Source organism: Epinephelus lanceolatus, chromosome 8 (genome assembly GCF_041903045.1).
Source record: "Epinephelus lanceolatus isolate andai-2023 chromosome 8, ASM4190304v1, whole genome shotgun sequence".
Lineage (NCBI taxonomy): Eukaryota > Metazoa > Chordata > Actinopteri > Perciformes > Serranidae > Epinephelus > Epinephelus lanceolatus.
In genome coordinates, this window is record NC_135741.1 from 33394596 (window position 1) to 33417541 (window position 22946).

At 39.2% G+C, this 22946-nt stretch overlaps 1 protein-coding gene across 2 annotated transcripts in view; it reads left to right on the forward strand.

Annotated features, from left to right (window-relative positions):
* cfap74 (cilia and flagella associated protein 74) overlaps positions 1-21634 on the forward strand; it is an 88667-nt gene extending 67033 nt beyond the window's left edge. For both annotated transcript variants that reach the window (XM_033628541.2, XM_033628542.2), the window contains exons 24-39: positions 1206-1379; positions 2889-3022; positions 3211-3487; positions 4639-4773; positions 4988-5121; positions 5591-5725; positions 10794-10903; positions 11017-11072; positions 13456-13575; positions 13828-13983; positions 14209-14347; positions 16242-16396; positions 16593-16725; positions 18439-18575; positions 18882-19016; positions 19525-21634. In XM_033628541.2, the coding sequence (XP_033484432.2) occupies positions 1206-1379; positions 2889-3022; positions 3211-3487; positions 4639-4773; positions 4988-5121; positions 5591-5725; positions 10794-10903; positions 11017-11072; positions 13456-13575; positions 13828-13983; positions 14209-14347; positions 16242-16396; positions 16593-16725; positions 18439-18575; positions 18882-19016; positions 19525-19629 (2235 nt within the window). In that variant the 3' untranslated portion in view covers positions 19630-21634. The remainder of the gene's footprint in view (positions 1-1205; positions 1380-2888; positions 3023-3210; positions 3488-4638; positions 4774-4987; positions 5122-5590; positions 5726-10793; positions 10904-11016; positions 11073-13455; positions 13576-13827; positions 13984-14208; positions 14348-16241; positions 16397-16592; positions 16726-18438; positions 18576-18881; positions 19017-19524) is intronic.
* Positions 21635-22946: the final 1312 nt, after the last annotated feature.

Genomic DNA, 22946 nt, shown 5'->3' on the forward strand with positions numbered 1-22946 from the left:
ACTGTGCAGATTTTCAACCAGCTTTGCATTATAGCAGCGTGAGTATTATGTGTAAATGAACTGAGGTAAACTTCCCTCCATCTTACTGGCACCTAGATCTCCCTGCTCAGCTCAAAATGAAATGCTTCATCCAGCTGATCTTTGCTGTCTCTAGGGCTGTTCCTCGAACTACAGATTGTATTTCCACATTTTCATATGCCAGCCACCACAGACACAAAGTGTGAGGAGGCAGATTAAGAGAGAGATCCACTCTTTCTCTTTCTCAAACTCAGAGAAAACTCTGATCAAATGTTAAAATTAGGCAGTGCCAGTCAAATATAGACCAAGATTCTGTTACTGTCTTTCCTATTTCTAACCTAAAATGTCTTCAGAAACATATTTCCGTGCACTGTTTGGCTGTAATAAGAGAGTTTGTGAACAGGAAGTTGTTACCACACTGTTTCCTGTATTGTAAAAACAGCAAAAATATTAGATTAAGCTGCGCTGAGTAAATATGAACCAAAAATCTGTTACTGCATTGCCTGTTTGTTACCTGCTGGCCACCATATTGTTTCCTGTGTCAAAATGGACAAGCTTGCATTATGTCACCCACCAGCGGGAGTTTTTACAGGTCAGGTGCGGCACAGTGCATTCTGGGAGTTGTAGGTTTTTTACCTCTTAAGCGGAAGCAAATGCCTCAGTGGGCAATACACAGATGCATTCTGGGTCAGGCACGTTCGAACTTATGGTACTAGAGTGAAATTGGAGCGTAGAGAAGCGGGAGATAAGACAGCACTTCAACATTTTAAGAAATCTGACCTATGCTGCATCCACAATGCTTCCACTTGCACTCCCGACTCACTTACGCTCCGCTCTGCTCACATGCTCTGTACCAGTCTAAATGTTGTTGCAGTCTTTGTCCTCCTAAATGCTTTTTTCCTTCAGTCTGCTTATGAAAGTGTGTAATTAAGATTTGAAAAGTGATACAGGTGCAGAGCCATTTTCAGAACAGCCACTGGAACCATTTGTATTACATAAATCAAACCATCCTGATAATTATTAACATTATTGTGATATTAGGATGAATTAAAGAGATCTATATCTAGTGTAGTGTTGTGACATGAAAATAATGTGTATTAAGGAAGCTGTTTTTTCTTCTTAGATGTTGATAAAAATGTGAAAAATGGTGAAATGTGTGTTAAGATGTTCCCCGTGTGTGTGTTTAGGTAAAGCCAGTTCATTTCACAGTCCATGCAGTCGTGACCTCCTCAGACCTACAGTTCGACCGGACTGAGGTGGACTTTGGCCTCTGTTCCATTTACCAGTCAGTCAAGAGCAGCGTTCGCCTTACCAACCTGTCCCTGCTGCCTCAGGACTTTGGCTTCCTGGGTGTTCCAGAGGTAAAAGAACTTCTGTGATGTCAGTTAGTAGCGCTGCGAATATCTTATCTTGTGTTAAATGTCACTGTATTTGTGAAGTACAGTTACTTGGATCCATCCAAGCAGAAACTAACCCAGATACTATTAGTCACTGAAAACAATGTTTGTGTCAGTGCTGTACTTGTAGGGGATGTCAGGTGTGTAGGAGACTCATGTTTAGTCATTAAAATTAACAATACTTCCACTGTTGGAATTTCAGCTTCACCCTTCCTTTCACAGGTTTCTCAATTTTGAGATTTGCTCTTTTTGTTCAACTCTTGAAGTTGTAATCCTTAAGATTTCAGTCCTGGTTGATTTGGCAACCTCTGTGGTTACCGTGGCAACAGCAAATGCAGTTTAGCACCACAGCAAACTCGTTGAGTAGCTACTTTGGCAGGAATTCAACAAATGCAATGCAACAGTTGGATGTTTTCCTTTTTTTTGCATTAGTGGTAACTTAATACAGCTCTGATATGTGTAATGAGAGTGAATATCAAGCAGTGAGGCTGTTATCAGTGAGATGAAATTATGCTAGATTCATACAAACATTGTTTGCTGTGTATTCACCATGTGTGAGTATGCAGTCTAAATCCTGCACAGTAATGGCAGACTCTGCCACTACCAATAAAAACGACTGTCCTTGTGTGGCCTGCTCATTTTGGGGCTTTTTCCATTTCTGGGTTTGTCTCTTGAATTCCAGGTTAATAGCACTGTTAATAGCCCTGATCTAATCAGGTTTGTCAGGCTGCTGTAGAAGAAAGGCAAACAGGAAGTTAAAAGACAAAATCAGGCCCCCAGGAAGTGTGCCAGTCTTCGAAAACCAATTTTTATAGTGGCCAAACAGTGGAAGTATGACTTCTGGGCCAGTTACGTGATGCCATGTGGTCCAAAAGACTTTTTCCCATAGACTCACATTGTAAAAGAGATGTCTGTAAATCAGTGGAAATTTTTTTAAGCATCACAACCCCTGCAAAATTACTCATTTCACTATCAGAATTCAATCCATTCAGTGTGAAAACATTTGGAAAGTCTAGAAGAGCTGCAAGATTAAATCATTTTATTCCCATTCAAGTTAGTGGAGCTCTAAACCGGAAGTAGCTGCAGAAGTCTCTTGTGCACTTGCTCTATGGGCTCAATGATGCGAAAGCAGCACTAATCATTTGGGTGATTTCATAGGCGGCAGTTGAACCATTTTGACCTCATGCGCCACTTAGCAACTTTAATAGTAATGATCGAGGAACTGCCTCCAACACTGTATCCAGGATCCTTCATACATCTATGGACAAAATAACAGGGCACTATCTCATTGCAGAAATGCAGAAATTCAATAGAGATATAATAACTTAATGTAAATACACTGAATGGCTGTTGCAGAACAAATGCTGCCCATCAGTACACTCAAAGTTGGGGTTTGATTTCATGACAATTATAAAGATTATAGCAGTAAACTGTGTGGATAATTTGTGTTGTTCGTGTTCTCTCACACTACAGTTTATTGAGGTCCAGCCTAACGATGGCTTTGGCACTTTGCTCCCACAAGAGACCCTGGAGATTGATCTGATTTTCAGTGCAAACAAGGCCAAAGAGTACAAATTCCAGCTCAACTGCAAATCAGGAATTAACAGGTGAACTTTAATTTTGCATTATGTGTAATTTAAGGTCATATATTGATTGGATGATTTAAAGTACCAACATATTCTTGATTTTAAGAATGATGTTTGTCATTATGTCTGATATGATGGATATGATTCAGTTTATTACATTCAGCATTTATTAATATATAAGTAAACAATGTGCTTCTCTTTGTCAACAGAGATTTCCCTCTGTCTTGCCGAGCAGCAGCTTTCCGCCCTCCATTGGAGCTCTCTCATTCTCTGGTCCAGTTTGGGGCCACAGCAGTAGGTGACCACTCCACTGCTATACTTCACCTGACCAACCGCCAAACCAACCAGAAAAATCCCAAACAACCGAACACTCCAGCGGTCAAGGACACCTTGGCTCCTGTCGCAGCCAGGCTGTTCTCCTTCACCTTACCAAAGGATTCAGACGTCAGCATTTTTCCTTCCGCGGGCCGCCTGCTGCCCGGAGAGGTGAAGTAACACACCTCTTATGTTTACATCGATATTAAAGGGGCACTCTACTGATTTTACACATAAAGGCCAGATTACTAGTCTTTTTAATGTGTCTCATGCAATTCAACCAACTTTATAGAAGTGCAATTGGAGTGCCTCTTTAATAGGGACTGTGGGAACCTGCTCAAACCAAGCATGTCTTCAGCACTTTTAATTTGAACCCCTCCTCACCGCCCGCAGTTTTAGTAAGAGCCAGATCTCTTGAGGTTGTGTTTCTCATTTTACGCATGGCCAAAATCTTCATGTAACATTATCACAAAACCATAATTAAAGTTGTAGGCTACATGTGATCCTAATCTAACTCCTTGTTCTAACTCTGAACTTAATCAAAATAGTTTGGGTTAAGTTTGTGAATGTAAACTTTATTTTGTAAGGAAACCAAACCTGACGAGCAAATACATTTTTACCTGTTATGACAGTTTGTACAGACATAATGTTCACAGATTTAATGGATCTCTGAGGAAAATCTTCTAGCCTCAGTTCAACTCAGTACAGTGAGACAAACAGCCAACGTAGCTGCCACTGGCTCACAACAGATACCTTTATAGTGTAACGATGCACTCTACTGGACACCTGCTAACAGTGAACAAGTGCTTTTTATTTTGTTCTGTCTATGCTGCAAAATCAATGAGTACAAACACAATATAAAAAACAGTGAATCTTCATTTTATATTCGCTTGTAATCTCTGCAGCATCATTTCAAAGTAGAGAAGTTATGAAAATCATTGTAGTTTATTGTAATGGTTTGTGACAGTTAAATTTGAAGTACCATTTTTCATCAACTGACAGTGGAAGACTTTCCTCAAGGCTCTGTTTATGGAAACAATTTATCCATTGCATTCATTTCTTCCCCACTGCATAGCAGAAGCCCATCGGGAGAACTCCAGTAAATAGTGTGCAATTGGAAAACAGAGGGATTAATATCCTCAGCTTAGTCCACTTGAATTGGTCCACGCTAGAGAAACCCCAGAACAGGAGGCTGCCTCAAACTAATTTAAACCTCCAGTTTGTAATATAAAGTGGAGGTTTAAATAGAAAGAATCTCAAAAAACTTTTATTAGTGCTGGACTCTATATTCCTGACATGTTATCATCTCTCCTCTCACCTAGAGATGTCTGATCCAGGTGACATTCAGACCCAGACTGTTAGACCAGGACATCAAAGAGGAGGCTCTGCGTCTTTTCAACCGAGCCAAGTTGCTGCATGAGAAGGAGTTGGAGAGGAACAGACATGCTGAACAAGAGGTACAACTATACACACACCTACTCCAGTCATCTCCTGCTCGTGTGAGGGTCAGTCTGTGCTGCTGCAGGGGCTTTAAATCTGTGCACATCTTCACCACCTTACTGACTTTCAGCGCTTTCATAAACATGCTGGCATTTGTACAGAAGGTAGACGCTACATTTGTCTAACCTTAGTATGACCCCATCAGTTACCTTTATGTGTGTTCATTGTAAGACTAAACAGGAGGTCTCAGTGGAAACCAGTAAAGGAAAGAAGGCACCTGTGATTCCAAAGAACAGCAAGGTGTCAGATGGAATGAAGACAGACCAAGTAACTGAATCACCAAATTCTGCCGACATACAGCCGGGGTAGGAGGTTTTCATTTCCACAATATTTTCCTTGATCTCATCCATTTTGGTGCTCGCTTTGTATTGCAAATCACTTTTGAAATGATGTCCAGTTTGCTGGACTGAAATGCCTGTAAAGCAAATATTCATCAATAAATATTCTATAACCAAATATCAAAGAGCAGTGTTCCAAAAAGAGAAAGGAAAGGAAGGAAAGGAAACAACTTTCACATTCTCCTTGAAAGCCTCTTTATGGAAAGTAGGCTAAACCCAATTAATAACTTGGACAGAAGTCTTAGATCCAACAACACTGAAATAAGTTACACACAAGGCTTTTGCTCGAGCATTCCCTCTTCTTTCTGTGCTCAATGGATTTCATCAGTATTCCCATTTCTTTAAATTTACAGTGATCACAAAATATAGTGTTATCTCAAAAGAGCTAGAAAAACTGTGATGGAAAGGGTTTTCATTGTGAGTTTTTTCCTTCAAGGTCAGAGCAGTATGACGAGGCCAGGGCCTCTCTGCTGTACTCCTTCACCCAATGCTACAGTGAGTACACCATTCCCTGCTTTGTGTCGGACGGAGACCCTCCAGAGGAAGACCGACAGGCCCAGCCAGCATGGAGGTAAGTCAACTCTGAGTCAGATTCTACACAGCTCTGTATAGCACACTGTGGGCCCTGTCATGTCACATTTTTTCTGCTCCAGTTATAAAATAACATCTTTTGTTCCACACTCCAGTCCAGTTGATGGCGTTTGCACCTCTAGTGAGTTTGCCAAGAGGAAAATGGAGGAATGCGTTTTTCTGAGGCTTTCCTCCAAAATAGAACCACAGAGGTTGTTTTCACAAGCAGCTATTACAACCCATATTTATGTTTATCCTTAGGTGGTGATCTCTAGTGGCTGTAGTAATTATGACGGGTGCAGAAATAAAAAGTAATACAAAGTCTGTTTAGGGGAGGTGGACAGGTCAAATAACACAGGACTTTCATTCAGGAGGCCGGCATCGTATTACGTGTGAAACCAAAAGTCAACGTTATTATAACAACGTCATGAAGTATGTCACGTTATGTATGTAACTTATGTCACGTAAAACAGTGGAATCATAGCTTTCTGACAAGACCAAGCACTTGTCGGTAGTCCAGTGTTTTCACAGCGAAAAAAAATGATAGATTTACACTAAAATTATGTATAACAGAGCTTTTATACAGCTCTGCACACACATTACTCTTGGATGGATTGCTCGCGAATGCAGGCTCACACAGAAATGCCACGCATATCACATGAAAGCGCAGGAGCAGAGCTTTCCAATGATACCACACACATCATTGTGCTGTCATCCCATCACGCTATAAATCCAGATCAATTGTCTACAAAATAAAAACCTGACAAATTTCTTTACAATCCATTATACAGATCTTGTTATCAGTCACTTCATATAGTGAGGAATATCGTATCTTACCACGTCTTAGGCTTGCGTATGTTTCTCCGTGTCTATCCACATTTGTAGTCCGGCTTTCAAGATGCAAATATCTCCATATTGTCCAGTTGGCACTCCATCAAACTTTGTATGACAAGACCAGCCACTTCACCTTTGCGCACCCAGACAACTGTAGCCTAATTATGCATGCATGACAGCCCCCCCCCCAATGCCCAAAATGCCCTCCCAATATATAACTGAAACTGAAAAACAACAACAAACTTTGTTTACTGCAAACAAAGTGGAAAATATTATCTTGGAGGACATCATTGCACTTGGTTGACTATTTTTCTATGATCTTAGATGTAAATTTTGCATGTTTCTTTCAGATAAAACTTGTGAATGAGTCAATAGAATTTCTTGCAGTAATGAAAAAATACTGACAATCATGTCCGCCTGGCACAAACCACATGTTTTGGACAGCTGTGAAGTGACAGAATGTCCCAGCATCATGGTTCTTATATTGCCAGATTCCAGAGAGTCTCCCCTCTTCATATATGGCAGAATAGGTCATTTTCCAACTTGCTATGGTGAGATACATGTAAAAATGTAAGAATTTAGTAACCCGGATTTGTTTTTTTTATTGATATAAAAATTAATATAAAATACAGGCACATAGAAGGACATGAAATGATGGCAAATCTGGTTAGTCCACATTTTTCTGAAAAAAAAGAAAAACAAGATATAGCATGTGTATGTAGCCTTTATAATGACTGTAATATGAGCTTAAAAGTAAAGGCAGTAAAAATACCCCAAAAACGCCTAGGGCCCATAGGGTTAATGGCATTCTTCTTCTTCTTCTTCCACTTGATTTTTATTTCGGAATGCAAACGACATTATGGAGCATTACCAACACCAACTAGAATGTGTGGAATGCAGACAGTACATCCGCACCTTAAATCCTACGTACTGCGCTCTTGAACCAAAGCCTCCTTTTCCAGACTTCCACTGCTTTCCCAAAATGGATTTTGATTCAAGCAGAAAATAGGGTCTGCGTTTGAGATATGTAACATCTCAACCAACCCAGAATAACCCAACATATGGCAACATTTATTTATTTATTTAATTTATTTAAGTGTTTATTTGGAAGGGACAACGCATATTGAAGAACATCAGTATAAATACATCTGTAAATATGCCGGAGTTAGCAGAACTGCTAATTTACATCCGTTGTCCCTTGGCAGGTCACAGACAATTAAAAAACAAAAACAGTAATTAAAACAAGTCAAGTCAAGTTTATTTCTATAGCACATTAAAAACAATCTCAGTTGACCAAAGTGCTGTACAGGCTATGCATGTAAATACATATAAACAAATATAAATACAATAAATATAAACATCCCTCTCTAAAACACATGGTAAAAATAAACAATAAAACGTAATAAAATGACCAATAAAACATCATAAAAACAAATCAAGATAAAATAAATAGTACTAAAACCAAGATCTCATGCTTAACTAGTGCTGAAAGCTAGTGAGAAGAAATGGTTTTTCAGCAGGGATTTAAAATGCTCAAGAGTCTGAGCAGCTCTTATATGCAGTGGCAGGCTGTTCCACAGATTGGAGGCTGCCACCGAGAAGGCTCTATCACCTCTACTTTTAAGTTTAGATCTGGGAACCTCCAGCAGCAACAGATTGGTAGACCTCATTGCTCTGACTGGGGTGTGGGGGTGTAGCAACTCAGACAGATAGAATGGTGCCAGGCCGTTAAGACTTTTAAAAACAAGTAATAACATTTTAAACTGGATCCTAAAAGAGACTGGAAGCCAATGTAGGGAAGCCAATACAGATGTAATGTGGTCATGGCGTTTTTTCCCTGTTAATAGGTGAGCAGCTGCATTTTGAACAGTCTGCAAACGGCGCAGTGAAGACTGGTCAAGTCCAGCATACAGAGAGTTACAATAGTCTAAACGAGACGAGATACATGCATGAATTACTCTCTCAAAGTCATGTGGAGGGAGGTAGGCCTTCACCTTACTGAGGAGTCTTAATTGGAAGAAGCTCGTCTTGACAACTGAACTGATCTGTTTATCTAGTTTAAAAACAGCATCAAATATCACGCCAAGGTTCGTCACAGCAGGATGACAGTAAGATGCCAAAGGACCGATGGCACTATCATAGCCATCCAACAAATTGGTTTTTCCAAATAAAATTATCTCTGTTTTATTTTTATTCAAGTTAAGGAAGTTTATCTCCATCCATGACAAAACAAACAGTACAAATAGTTTACAAACAGACAAACAATATATACATACATGGAAGTAAAGTGCAGAGTTAGCCATAACCATAACGTGCTATTTAAAGTGTGTCGATGGAATAAAGGGCTTTGATCGAATAAAGTGCATTTTATAAGCAGTCCGGGGGAAATAATCACCCCTACCACTTGGGGCAAACTAAGTCACTCAGACATAAATAGCCTACTGCAGGTGTTACATTTGCATCCCATGTGCAAACAACAAAACAAAACAACAGTACAGTAACAGCAATTATACAAACAAAATACTCACAACAAGAGAAAAATCACACAATATATGTACATACGTATATGTATCCGAGCACTGTGAGATGCAACTAGTTATGATTACAGTTTTGGTTTGTTTTGAGCCAGTTCTTGCAGTGAGTTTTGAAGGTGACATATGTAGAACAATCCCGTATCAACATTATATTTCACCCACAGACCCAGTAAAAACACTACTACATGCCCCTGAGTTGTGTGTCAGTTTATGTTTGATGATTTAAATAAATAATAATATTATGTTGAGAACCACAAAGAAGCTTATTTCCCAAAATGTCAACTATTCCTGTAAGGCCCTTAGCATTTCACTTTATATCATGTCATAGTCATGCATATTGCAGAATTTGGAATTTTCATTAAACTTGAATCTCCCAGTGGCCTGAGGGTCTGGGGTTGCCTGTTTTGCCAAACAAGTAATGTGGTTTCAATCTCAACTGTGAATTCTGGAGCTGCATAGCAATTTAGCAGCATGAGCTTTATTTAAATAAGATGTGTATGAGATTATTTATTTGCTACATAGCTTATTTTCTTCCTTGACAAACGAAAACCTGACATTTGTGGTACGGTGGAAACAACTTGACTGCCTGGAAAAAATACCATCACTTTAACACTGTACAGAACACAGTATTGATTACCCAGTAAACAGAAGAAGAACTGGGTAGTTAGCATTAGCACCGATAGCCACCATGTCTGGAGAAAACATGAGGGACTCACAGACTACCACTTGATAAAGATTTAGAAGTATTTTACCCATCGCCTCTGACAGGTGATCCAACATTAAAAACATCCCCTCTCTACATTACCTCTCTGTGACCTCTCTGGTTGGGTCATAACTGTAGCTGACTAATTAGCATATTAGAAGGAGGTGTCTAATCTTGTAAGCTGGTATAACCTTTGGAAGTCATCTTCAACTTAGCCCTGGGGGAACTACAGAGATAATCATAGACTTCAAGAGGGTGGAAGATGGAAAACTCACTATTTGAAATTTCAGGGGAACCAGTTGAGAATTTTCTTTCTTCTTACAAAGATGTCTGCTCGTTACAAATGACAAATTTCATGTGAAGCTATAGTGCAGTTTTATACAGCAGTTGTGAAAAGTGTGCTGACTGTCTCTATTACAGTTTGGCCCAGTTGTCAGGCTTCTGGTAAAAGAATGTATAAAGAAAAAAGACTGCATTTAAAACTTGTTGGTCCCCTCCATCTCTTTCTTCTATTTATAACGTCTTGTTTTATCTAGTGGCTCTAAATATTGAAGAAAATGTCCTCTGGGAGAAGATAGACACCTTTGGTTTAAATCTAAGCAGTTCAAAAGAAGTACATATCCCGAGGCTATTTTCCTCGTTAATGGCAAACATTCTTGACTGTCCTGTTTGTACTATGAGCTCACCAAAGTATGTTCCTTACAGCTTTTGTTGTAATATCAATAGAATAAATTAACTCAAATCAACAGAGGAGAAGACTATGACCAAGTGCAAAAGTGTTTCATCCTCAAGCACACAGAAATCAAATGGCATTAACTACATGGTTTAATCTGTGCAATCCAATTTTTTATCTTCTTTTAAAATATAGATTATTTTTAGCATCAGCATGTAAATTATTATTTACATAATGTTCTATTGTTCTTCAAAGTGTGGTGTCTGGTGGGAGCTGTTACACATACTCCTTATTTCATAGCTTGTCATGTCCAATATCTCCTTAGTCCCTTCAATACTCTCCACCTGAAGCTGCAGTGTCCTGCTGTACAGCCCCCTCTAGTGGTCATATCCAACAATGGACACAATATCATAGACTTTGATCAGGTGGCAGTGGGTGAGTGATTTTGAAAGTTTATGTGGATTAATGTTTCTTCAGATATTGTTAATGTTACATACTTTTTTTGTAGTACTTCTGTTATGTGTTTTATTTGTGTCTTCTGCCTTTAGGAGAAAAAGTGATCAAGAGGTTTACAGTCCAGAACATTTCGAAGGACTCTTTGGATGTATCCTGTTAAAACAAAAGTCAAAACACAAAGTTTTACACATTACTGTAGAACTAAGAGTCTTAGAGAGTGTTTTAAACTGCTAATGCAAATAGATTGTCAGGAGTTACAAAATCCCACTTGATGGTATCAGTGTTCGATAGACACTTCTCAGTATATCTTTACAAATGTTAAACATACTTTATGAAAATTGATGTGCACATTCTGTAGTCTCAAATGTATGAAAGACAGATATTTTTTGCTGCGGGTCCACTCTACTTTCAGTACTTTGACAGGTTGTGTTAAATATATGAATGAATATACCTAGGATGTTAAAGTCTTAAAATGTCCTCCTGCAGTTAGTAACAGTTGTGTGTCCCCTCTTTGTCATATAAGTTTGTAGTACAGTTCCGGTGTGTTAGATTTAGGGGGATCTAGTGGCATCTAGCAGTGAGGACCACAGATTACAACCAGATGAAATTCATAGAATTCCTTCAGGGTTTATTGTTTAGGAGGTTTTTAGAAAATTTATCCGCTGAGGTCCCTTCCTCTCCAAAACAAGCGGACCAGGTAATTTAACCCATAGAAGCACCCAATAAAGCAATTTCACATTACAAATCAGTGTTTCTGCTCCCCTGTTGAGCACATTGCAGACAGCCCACTTGCCCGACAGCTGAAAATGTGTGCTCATCTTATTTCTTTTCCGGACGTTCAGAAGGTTTTTACCATGAGCCGTGCTGTCCGTAGGTTTCCTCCTCTCTAAAACAAACACATCTGGTGACTTAAACCGGTAAAAACACAGAATAAGGCAGTTTCACGTTACAAATCAGCATTACTCCGATGCTGTTTGGCATTTCGGACATGGGCTGCTAATCTAGCACAAGATAATCTGTGTTTACTTTTATTCTCCGATAATTTAAGATCCAGATATTCAGGAGATTTTTACCATTTTCTCTTCCTCTTCAGAACAAATGGACCCAGTGATTTAAACTGGTAATAACATTAGATAAAGCAGTTTGACCTGAAAAAATAATCTGTTTTTCCAACGCTGCTTGTCACAGAGCAGCTGTTAACTGTGGTGGCCCATGCAAAAACTCAAATGGCTTATTTAGAGCCAGTGTGTCCGATCTGGGCTACTGTAGAAACATGGTGGAATTCCTAAATGAGGACCCACTCCCTATGTAGATTAACACTGCTCATTCTAAGGTTAAGAATACACAACCATTCTTATTCTCAGTTGATTAATTACTAAAGAAAACATACTTATTATATTATCTTCCATTACTGCCAACAGATCCCCCTAAATCCTAAACACTGGACCTTTAAAGGATTGATTCATACAAATTACAAACATTTCTCACTCGCCTCCTAGAAGTATTTAGCACCACACATATTCTTGGTTTTATTTGTCTAGGTTTTAAGATGTCAGTCTTGGATTACTGCCACCGACCCAAAACAATTGTGGTCGGTGGAGTTTAGTTGGTTGTGCTCACAGCAAAAAAGTAGAAAAGTATTTCTTTTGTAAGTATTTTTGGGCATTTTTGTACTTTTATTTGAGAGCGCACATTTGAGAGGAGACAGTAAATGAGGGGAGAGAGAGATGCAACCAGGGCCTCTGGCCAGGGTCAAAATGGGGAGTTGCAGTTCATGGCCAAAGTCTTTAACCCTCAGCTACAGTTTCTATATGCCGATCTGTTGAAAGCTTTTGTCAAGAAAACTAATGTATATTGTGCTGTGGGTTATACAGAGTAACAAGGACACTTCCCCTGGGGACACATGTTGCTTTTGATCAACGCTGTGAGCACCATAAATGAAATGTCGTTCACTTTTATTGCAGTGAGATTGAGGCAGAAGCCTGCCCCGGTGGCCTCCAGGTTTCAGACATTAACTGTATTATCACAACACCCCAGGTTCATGTCTTGCTGGGAGCCTTCCTTGTGTGTCATTCCCCACCTTTGCTTTCTTGCTTCTTGCTTTTACTGTCTGTCTCTACCCAATTAAGACATGAAATGCTCAGAAAAATAAAAAATAAAACAGAAATCTCAAAACCTGGACAAATAAAATCCTTCGTTAACAATTGGAGGTTCTGTCAGCAAATAAAATGTGTCAAAGTAGAAGTTCAGATTACGTTTAACTTACCATGTTAGACACATACGTACCCATTGTCTTTTTTATGAATCTACACTTAAGAGGTTAATTCAAGGAAAAAGACATAATTCTCCATAGATTTACCTCATTTTATATTTTACACATATGGCATTTCTTTGGGTTAGTTACTTACATGTCCAGAGATTAAATACTCCAGTGAAGTGTAGTATGTCGAAATCTTCAACTTCCACTACTACTTTGATTATAGCAGATACTACTAACAACTGTTGACTGCTTTTCTTTGACCGTTTCCAAGCTGAGGTCCTCAGTACTGGATATACATGGTCCTTTCTCCCTTCTGAATGCTCTCAGATGCATAAGACCTGGAGAAAAACACACTCTGGTTCTGGCCTTCAGTCCATCTCTGGAGAAAAAGGTTGGTTAACAGTGTAGAACTTATCATGGAGCTCTGGCTTTTGTCTGAAACTCAATAAACGTATGAGCATGTCACCAGTGTGTCACACCTTTCCTGCTAATGAATGACCTACAAGTCTCAGAGAATACTTGTATCCAAAATCATCGTCCATTACAGACTTCATTATACCTTTCAAATCACACTGAAGATTTTTTAAGTAACATTATAATTATTGAGTAATGCCTCACCCATCCACCTTCTACTGTTCTCTAGTACCGTGAGACTCTGGAAGTGCGTAGCCAGAAGATGACCCTGGAGATGACTCTGTGTGGAGAGGGTGTGATCCCTGCTGTCACTGTCTCCCACCCTGGAGGTCTCCTTGACTTCGGCTATGTGTTTGAGAAGGAGAGCACCTCACAGGTCCTGAAGGTCAGTTGCCAGTGTACTGAAGCCAAGAAGAATAGAAGAAGTACGTGAACAGAATTACATCTTGTTGGTTTTGAAGATATTTTCTGTTTTCCCATATCTGATTCAGGTTCAATCTTAAAACAAATAAATCCAGAGCTTGATTGCTGTTTATATGCTCTGATTACCTTGATGCTTTGGAGGAGGTTGCAGCCTTGAAACTGACATTAAGTCCTGTTTTGCCTGCAGCTGCACAACAGCTCAGCGGTGGCTGTGGGTTTCAGGGTGCAGCTGGCCAGCCTCTCTCCCTCAAGGCCCCAGGGTGGAGCTGACATGGTGGACTTCCTGCTGGGCAGTTACACAGCCTCTCAGGTCCAGCCTACTGTGGGTACGATATCATTAAGACTGCAATGATTCACCAGGGAACCTGAAAACATTGACTGCTGGAGCTCTGAAAACAAAACAGTAGTACAATTTTATAAGGTCTTAACATTTCTCCACTAAGCTTTAATTTTGCCTTAGAGCATCGTATGTTCTTGTTTTATTTTCTAAATGGACAGTTCACCCCAAAATCAAAAACATTATTTTTCCTCTTACCTGTAGTGCTGTTTATCTATCTAGATTGTTTTAGTGTGAGTTGCTGAGTGTTGGAGATATTGGCTGTAGAGATGTCTGCCTTCCCTCCAGTATAATGGAACTAGATGGCACTCAGCTTGTGGTGCTCAAAGCTCCTAGCATGACTGAGCCTGCCAATGTTACCACACAGCCAAGGAGGACGCCATTAATGTTTACATCTCCCACTGTAACGAGTACATGCACGCTTCCTTCTGGATAGTGACACAGTTTGTAGCTCAGCTACACTCAGCAGCTCACACCAAAACAATCTATATTGATAAATATCTCTACAGGCAGTTGACACGTCACAACTACCACCAAGTAACACTTTTGAGGAAGGCGGAAGTTTCCACTGAAACATGTCAAGGTATGTAACATCCTAACATGTCTGAGATAAAAGAATAGCTAAAGTCATTATCTGTACAGGCAAGAGGGTAAATGTCTATTTTTGATTTTGGGGTTAACTTTCCCTTTAATAATTTTTACCACAGCATCTCAGCTATCATAGAAAGATGGGATAGGTGGTTTGACCAAAGAAAGCAATTCATTCATGCCTTATTGGTACTTATCATTAATGTAGCACAAGTATGTGTCATGTTCTTATTACAGAGTTTCCTCATAGATAATAGTGGTCTGCATGAGCATTATCATTGACATGAACAACTGTGGCATCTGACATCAAAAGCATTTAAGTTACAAGGTCAATACTTTGTCCAAATTCATTATAAGCTCAGTGAAATTAAAATAATGTTTGTTCTATTTAAGTTTCCCCGGAAAAGTGACAGTGAGACAGAATTTACAGTACCAGGACCCTAAAATCAAAGCAGTTAAATGGAATCCAGTCATCTTTTTTTTAACTACTTACACCTGAGTTTTGTGTCAAAGTGTCTTCTGTGAAAAAGCCTTACTGAAGTTGCAAGGTTAATACCAACTCCACATTTATTACAGGCAGTGGTGGAAGAAGTATTCAGATATTTACTTAAGTAAAAGTACTTATAACACACTGTGAAAATTCTTTACTACAAATAAAGGTCCTGCAAGTTATCAGCAAATTGTACAAAGTATGAAAAATAATATTACTTATTGTGCAGCAAAATATTTTCTGTTGGTGTCTAAGTATTATATGTGTCGTTTTTGGATTAATATAACACCTTTATATACTGTTGCGTAGTTTTAGCTACAGCAATGCATCATAATTCATAGGATCATCATTTGTTTGTAGCGTTGCTGTCCCGTGAGAACCACACATCTCTAAAAAGTTTCATGGTATTAGAAAAACAGCCCTGTTTTCAGCTTTGTGACGACGCATTTTCAAGCTGATCTAAGAGGGTTTTTGAAGAGTTTAATTGGCTTAAGTTTGAGAATTTTCTCAACACATCACTTCATCCTTCAGTTTATTACAAACATTTAACATGAACACAGCTGGAGATACACGGTTTTCACAGGACAAGAAGGTGATGAAAAACTGTAATCTGAAAAGTTACATAAAAAGGAAATACTCAAGTAAAGTATAACTGAAGTCAGTACTTGTTGCATTCCACCGCTGACTATAAACTCAGTGACCTAAAAATTATGGTTTATTTTTATTATTTTTATCAGCAGTTCTAATAATAGAAGTAACAGTAGGAGGCATCGTAGTAGCAGCATGTCTTTTGTATCCTGCACAGGAACCCAGAACTACAGTGGGCTGAGTGTGTTCAGTGTGGTGCCAGTAGATGGCAGCATTGCTCCAGGACAGAGTCAAGATGTCACTGTCACCTTTCAGCCTGACCACCCGTCTGACTACTATTCTGACAGACTAACCATGGAGCTCATCAATAAGGTCAGCAGAATGTTACATGCACAAAGACACACCTTGAGAACAGAACACTCAACTCGACCTTAAACACTGATTTAAAAGCATCACACAGTCCAAAAATGATGCCCTCCAAGTGTACTGACTGCACCCTGTATGCCCTCTATTCAGCCTGATCTTCATGATATAATAGCCTTAACCGTGTGCCATCTCTGTCCCTCAGAGTAAAGTGTGTGAGGTGGATCTGAGGGGTGCGGCTTCTTCACATAGCATGTATGTAGTTGGAGGAGACATGCTGACAGTGCCCATTGAATCCCTCCTACCTCCACTGATAACTGGCCAGTCTCAGCTCACAGGTATCCAAGCCTCCATCCTCAATTCTTCTTTAGTGTTTTCCACTCATATTACTGAATACATAGTTTGTGTGGAATAGATCAATACTACACTGGTTATCGATTAAAATTAACCATAGAAAATGATTCATGTTCAAGCCTTTTCTCAGAGATGCTGAAGGCTCCAACAAGACAGAGAAAATAAACACACTGACACTGTAAATGTGACTAATAACTCTCAGACACATTCCATAATTTATGCCAGAAAGGGCAGGGTATGTGTTGTAGTAATTTATGCTAATCACAGGTTGCTGACAGCCCACGTGCTTGTCACCAGCGTTCAGATCATATTTCACCACAAAATCCATGTGTGGAAAACAGACACACCTCCGAGACAAGGTTACTGTACATTTCACTAAATCAAAGTGCTGCCTGTGCATATAATAATATGAGCGTTTGAATAAGAGCCTGAGCTTTGCTGTGATAGTGTCAAAGTAACAGCCCTCCTGAGGGGAAGAACGTGTTCTGAGAGCCACCCATTGACACCCAGCAAAATTTCAGTTTGTAGAGTCTTACAGAAGGCAGCTTTTGGACCTGTCTTTCTAGGCAGCCATTGGTTTTCATTTATGTCTGTACAGTTGGAAAATCAGTTGGCAGACTCTTGAAACGTGCTTGAATAGCCACCATACTCACCATCCGGCCAGTATAAGTTGTCACATAATCATGTAGCATCATGTGGTAATTAAGTCCAATTTATAGTTTCCACACTAGCATAGCTGCAAGATTTTGCAAGGCAGATTTTATCATCTGCCCACGTCTGCGAGAGTTCATGTCCATGCCAACCAAATGTGGCATATGTACATAACTAGCTACACATCTATGTATGCAGGCACCCAGTGTAGTATAAACAGAGCCATGTATGCAAAGTGTAGCATGCATTTGAGTCAGCAAATTGTAAAAATGATTTATAGTGGGATATTTAGGAACTAATAGATGAAATAAATGAATGGAAGCCAAAGGATTTCTCGAATGATAGAAATAAGATGAGCAGTCAACAGCTACTGCGGCTGTGTATCGGCAAAAGGCTGGGGATATGAACCATATCATGATACAGTGGTTACAATTCAATATATTAGGATACCGTACAGAAGGTGATATTTTTCTATTTTAAAATCTAATTTTAGGAAAACTGCCATAGTATAAAGGATGCGCTTATTCATGTCACAGTCCCTCTAACATCCAACATAATGGATCACTACTATTTGTGCAATCTGGGCAGAGGAATTAAAATTTGATTATATCAGTAAAATGAATAAAAGTACTTATAGGATTCTTTATGTAATCATTTAAGAAAATAAGAGAATGTAAACAGTCAAAAATCGATTTCTTGGTTTTTGAGAATTGATAGTATCACAAAACAAAATATTGCCATACTCAAGTTTATGGATATTTTCTTACACCCCTACACCTATAGTGTACTCTTCAAGCTAAATGCTAACACTCGCATGCTAGCATTTAGCTAACAAAGCTAACAAAGCTGAAACAAAGCTAACATTCTGATGTTGATAATCCTCACCATCTTACTTGGGAGTGTTAGCATGCCATCATCAGCATTAAACTCAGATCGACGTTGCCATTCTCTGGTCTGATGGGCATTAAAGGGAACTGAAAGTATGTACACTTTATAGTAAATGGGGTATAAGTTGCAAAACAGCTCATAAGGTCCTCTACATGTAGCAGAGTCAGAGGTCATGGAGAAGCCTACCATTCCCGTGCTGGTGACCCTGCGGGCCAGCTACAGCGCAGGAGTCATTGCACCTGCAGTGAGGGAGCTGCAGGTGGGCTGCATCCGCTCCTCACAGCCCAATAAGAAGGTACCGTGATGTCATTAGATACTAGTAGTGCCAAATGTTTCATCAGCTGTACTATGATGCATCCCGAGAGAGTTGATAACCTATCTTTTTCAGGGATTCACTTAGAACCATCGTACAAACATTGCAAAATTGCTGCTGCTCTGTTTTCCCCTTTGCTAGCAGTTAGATGGACATAGCAAGATTATTTATGGATTATGAATTCAAAAGTGTCAAGGCAGCTATATATACTTGTGAAAAAAAACAGATGTATCAATTTTGTCTTGAATGTCTGTTTGGACAAATCTTTTGTTTTGTTTTTTAACCCAGAGTGGTGAGTTTCACTGGGATAATGTGGCATCTCTGCAGCAGCAGGGCTTCACTGTGGAGCCCAGCAAAGGCACCGTGGAGACGGGCCATAAACGCACCATCACTGTCACATGGACTCCCCACAGTGGATACAAGGTGAGGGCAATTTTTACTGCTGTTGTTGAATTGGGAGAAAAGATACTTAACTTCAGAGGGTGCATGAAGATTTTTTTTTTTTTTTGCATAAATCAGTATCAACTTGTGTCTGTGGGGGTTTTGTTGAGAAATCTGAATTTTACAGCATTTTCTAAATCTCCTATTTTTTCTACTGACCAGTTTATTTACAGGGTAAACGAGTCAGGGTCCCTGTCTCGAGTTTTAGTATTCTGATGTTGAAAATCTGGTTCACTTTCTTAGCTTTTTGCTCCCTAAAAAGGATTCAGTCCTTGCGTAAACACTGAATCAACGCTGGTCATTTAAATATAGAAATAGTTGAATTTGAAGGTGATAAATGTTGACTCGTATCAGCAGCTTTTATAGCAGCACCACCATCAACCTTCTTAATCCTGTGACAAGATTTTTTCAACGTCACCACTGTACTTCAGGTATTTACTCATGAGATCATCACTCTGGATGTGCGTGTGTGTACATGTGTGTGTTTCAGCCCCATGAGGTGGTGCAGACATGTGTCCTTCTTACCTTGAAGGGGGATGAGACGGATGTTTACAGAGTCACCCTGATGGCTTCAGTGTCCACCACTGCAGACTGACCTCTACAGTACCTGGATGCTGGCCAGTGTGAAATCTACTCACACACGCTGACACAACACACAGAGACGTGACACGCTGTACATTTATGTGGCCAACATTGACAGACAATTTAAATATTTATTGCTTGAATCTAATTATTAAATGTGAGAGTAATAAAATTAGTTTACAAAGCTGAATTGAACCATATTCAACAGTGACTGTGTGGCCCTACATGTTCTGTTATGTCATGTTGTGCAGCCCATTTACTGAAGCACCTAACTGTAGGACCTCATCCCACCACCAGGGGGTGTGTGTAAGGTAATGCCAAGCAGGCAGCTGTGTTATATCATGGCTAAGGGCGTGTCAGCTGATGTAAGCCAGCAGATGTATACAGTACATACTGTAGCACTGCTGGTACTATACCCAGTGAAGTGAAAGGAGGCAGAGTTCATACTGAGGCCAGACGAGGTGCAGACTTTAAAATATGACACAGATTCGGATGAGATTGATATACATAAATGATGGATAACTGTAGTTTGGTATAAAAGCCACATAAGATTATAGACTGGTCTAGTATATTGATATCAGTAACAGCATCTGGGGCTGTAAGCCTAATTTTTATAACAGTGATAATGTTAATAGTTTTGGCTGCTTCAATCCTAAGATATTTGGGTCAGTGTCACCTTTTAAAGACCCATGGGTGATTTGTTTAACTACAGGACTTTAGATATCCACCAAATAAATGTAGGTACAACACTTGCCAAATTTATAGCTCACATATCCTTGTAAGTGAGACTTAAATGGATGTCAGAATCAACAAAATTAGATCAGCATTTTAGCATTTTGTGATTATTTTACAGTTATGAATTTCTCAAATCTCCCCCAGAATTTAAAAAATGACAAGTATTTGGGATTTTGCGCTAGAATTTGTTCTCTAATGGTGAAACAGGGAGAAAAAGAGCATGTGAAGCATCACAGCATTAATTTAAATAGGTATATTAGCAGCATTATTAAAGGGTTTTATTAACGCTGCTGAATAAACTCCCCTTTTTTTATCTTGTGGGCAAAACTCACTGGCCGACATGTTTGTGAATGAAGATCAAGGCAGATTTCACCTGAATTTAAACATTTGGAAGATCATTTTAGTCCATCCTCACATCTAGGGGGCCCAGTACCACACTTGATTGTTGCACATACAGGTACCTGCCACTGGGAGCCTCTGATGTTCCTGCTGGCCCTTTCAGTGTTTATGGAATTCCTGGAATGTCATGGAATTTAAAGTGTTGCAGTGTATTTGAAAAAAGTGAAAGTTAGAGAAGTCAACTGTCCACTCAGGTTTGTCTTATGAACAGGTTGCTTTAAGAGGACTGAAGAAGAACTTGTTTCTTAACTAGTTTACCGACAATACTCTGCACAAGAGATAAGAACATACCTGCACTCTGCTCTCTCGTTCCTAATTCTCCTCTTCTTCTAAATGGACATGATAAAGTTTCGACCATGAAATACAATGATTATCCTTAATGAATAATACAATATAAAGCGCCACGAACAGAATCAGAATCACCTGCACTGGCCAAGTATGTGCACACATACAAGGAATTTGTTTCTGTTTTTTTAATTGCTCTCAATGCTTTTACACACAAATAGACATAACAGCTAGGAACAAGGACATCAAAACTGTATAAATAATGGTGAAGAATAGGCAAAACTATTATATATATATATTGCACTACTAGTATGTGAAAAAAATAACAGCACCTATGACCAACAATAAAAATCAAAGCATACCAAATTCTAACCACCTTTTTAAAATGATCTTTCTGTACAGCTAACTGGATCACACTTGTTCTCCTAAAACAAAAAAACAACAACAATGAAAAAGCAGGAATTATATGAGCTTTAGCCAAGTAGGTGTGTGTTGAGTATGTGATACAGTCTGCTAGGAGCGTAAGGAGCTACTGAAATGAGACGTTTCTAGTTTTTCTTTTTGTCTCTGCATGTTAACTGGATTTAAGGTAAAACGTTGGACATATTTCATTTCCTTTGGGTTTTTGTTTTGTTTTAAAATCAAATCCAACATCATGTTGCAATGATAAAATGGGTAAAGGATTAAGAGGTGAAAAGAAAATATTTTGTCAGTGGATATATAATGGATAAGCTACTCACACACCAAAAGATACCAAAATACTCTGGACCAATGCCATTTATTTACCATTAGACACCCATATGATCACTCCACATGCATAATTACACACATTAGACATTTAGGAAAACATTTGTCTTTAGATTAATTGATATTAAGAATAATCCAGTAGTGACAGCAGCACTCTTATCTAGATTTTTTACAGCATTACTTTGTCACATTTAAGTTATTGAACTCTTCCAAAGATGAGCGCTCACTCCATAAACTCCCAACAGTGTCCAACTCTGTGTTAACTTTGCCCCGTCCATGTGAACAGCAGATGTCAGTAATGCCTCAGAACGGACCAATAGGATCTGACCTCTCTGAGAGATACATGCTGTAAGCATTTATCAGAGATTGTAGGAGATTATGCTAAATCAGATTACTGTACCCCAACCTGCCTATAAAAAGCAAGGTCATTATGAGCTTAGCCTCGTGTAATGTCACTCGTTTTATAAAATGTATGAGATCATATTAGGCAATATTTGTGTTGCCGTTTTGCCTCTTTTTCTAATCTGATTTCTCCCGTGATCTCTCACTAATGCTGTGAGATAGTGCCACTTACGGTCCCGGCTGTGGATGTGTGTGTTTGTGTGTCTCTGTCTGCTTGTCTGCCTGTATGTGAGCACAACCCATCAGGTCAGGGAATGTAACAAATAATGCAGAGGTGTGAAAACTGTTTATAAAAGTTGACTTTCTTGGAGGCCATGCCCATGTAAAGTATTCCATTTACATACAGTTAAAACATACAGAAAGCTGGTATGATTGTCGTCATCATATGGTAGGTTATATTGTCTGCTTTTTATTTATTACAGCTAGATCAGATTTTAACGTTTTCACAAGAAAGCACATCGAGGTTGGAGGATTGTTCTCTTTGCGCTCTCCTTACCCAAAGGCTGAATGCAGACAATAAGCTTTTTCCCCTGGGTGGTCCGAAGCTCTGCTAAAGAAGCTTCACAACACATGTATGCAGACAGGCAGGGGTGTATCCAGGGGCAACTAAATCTCACCAGCATTAACCTGGGAAGATGAGTCCCAGTGGAAACCCACACCCATAACACAAGCATACGTACACAGGGGCAAGTGTTTTCAACTCATCCTGTGTCTATCTACTGCTATTTTTTTTTAAGTTGTAATCAAAGAGCACTTCTTTTT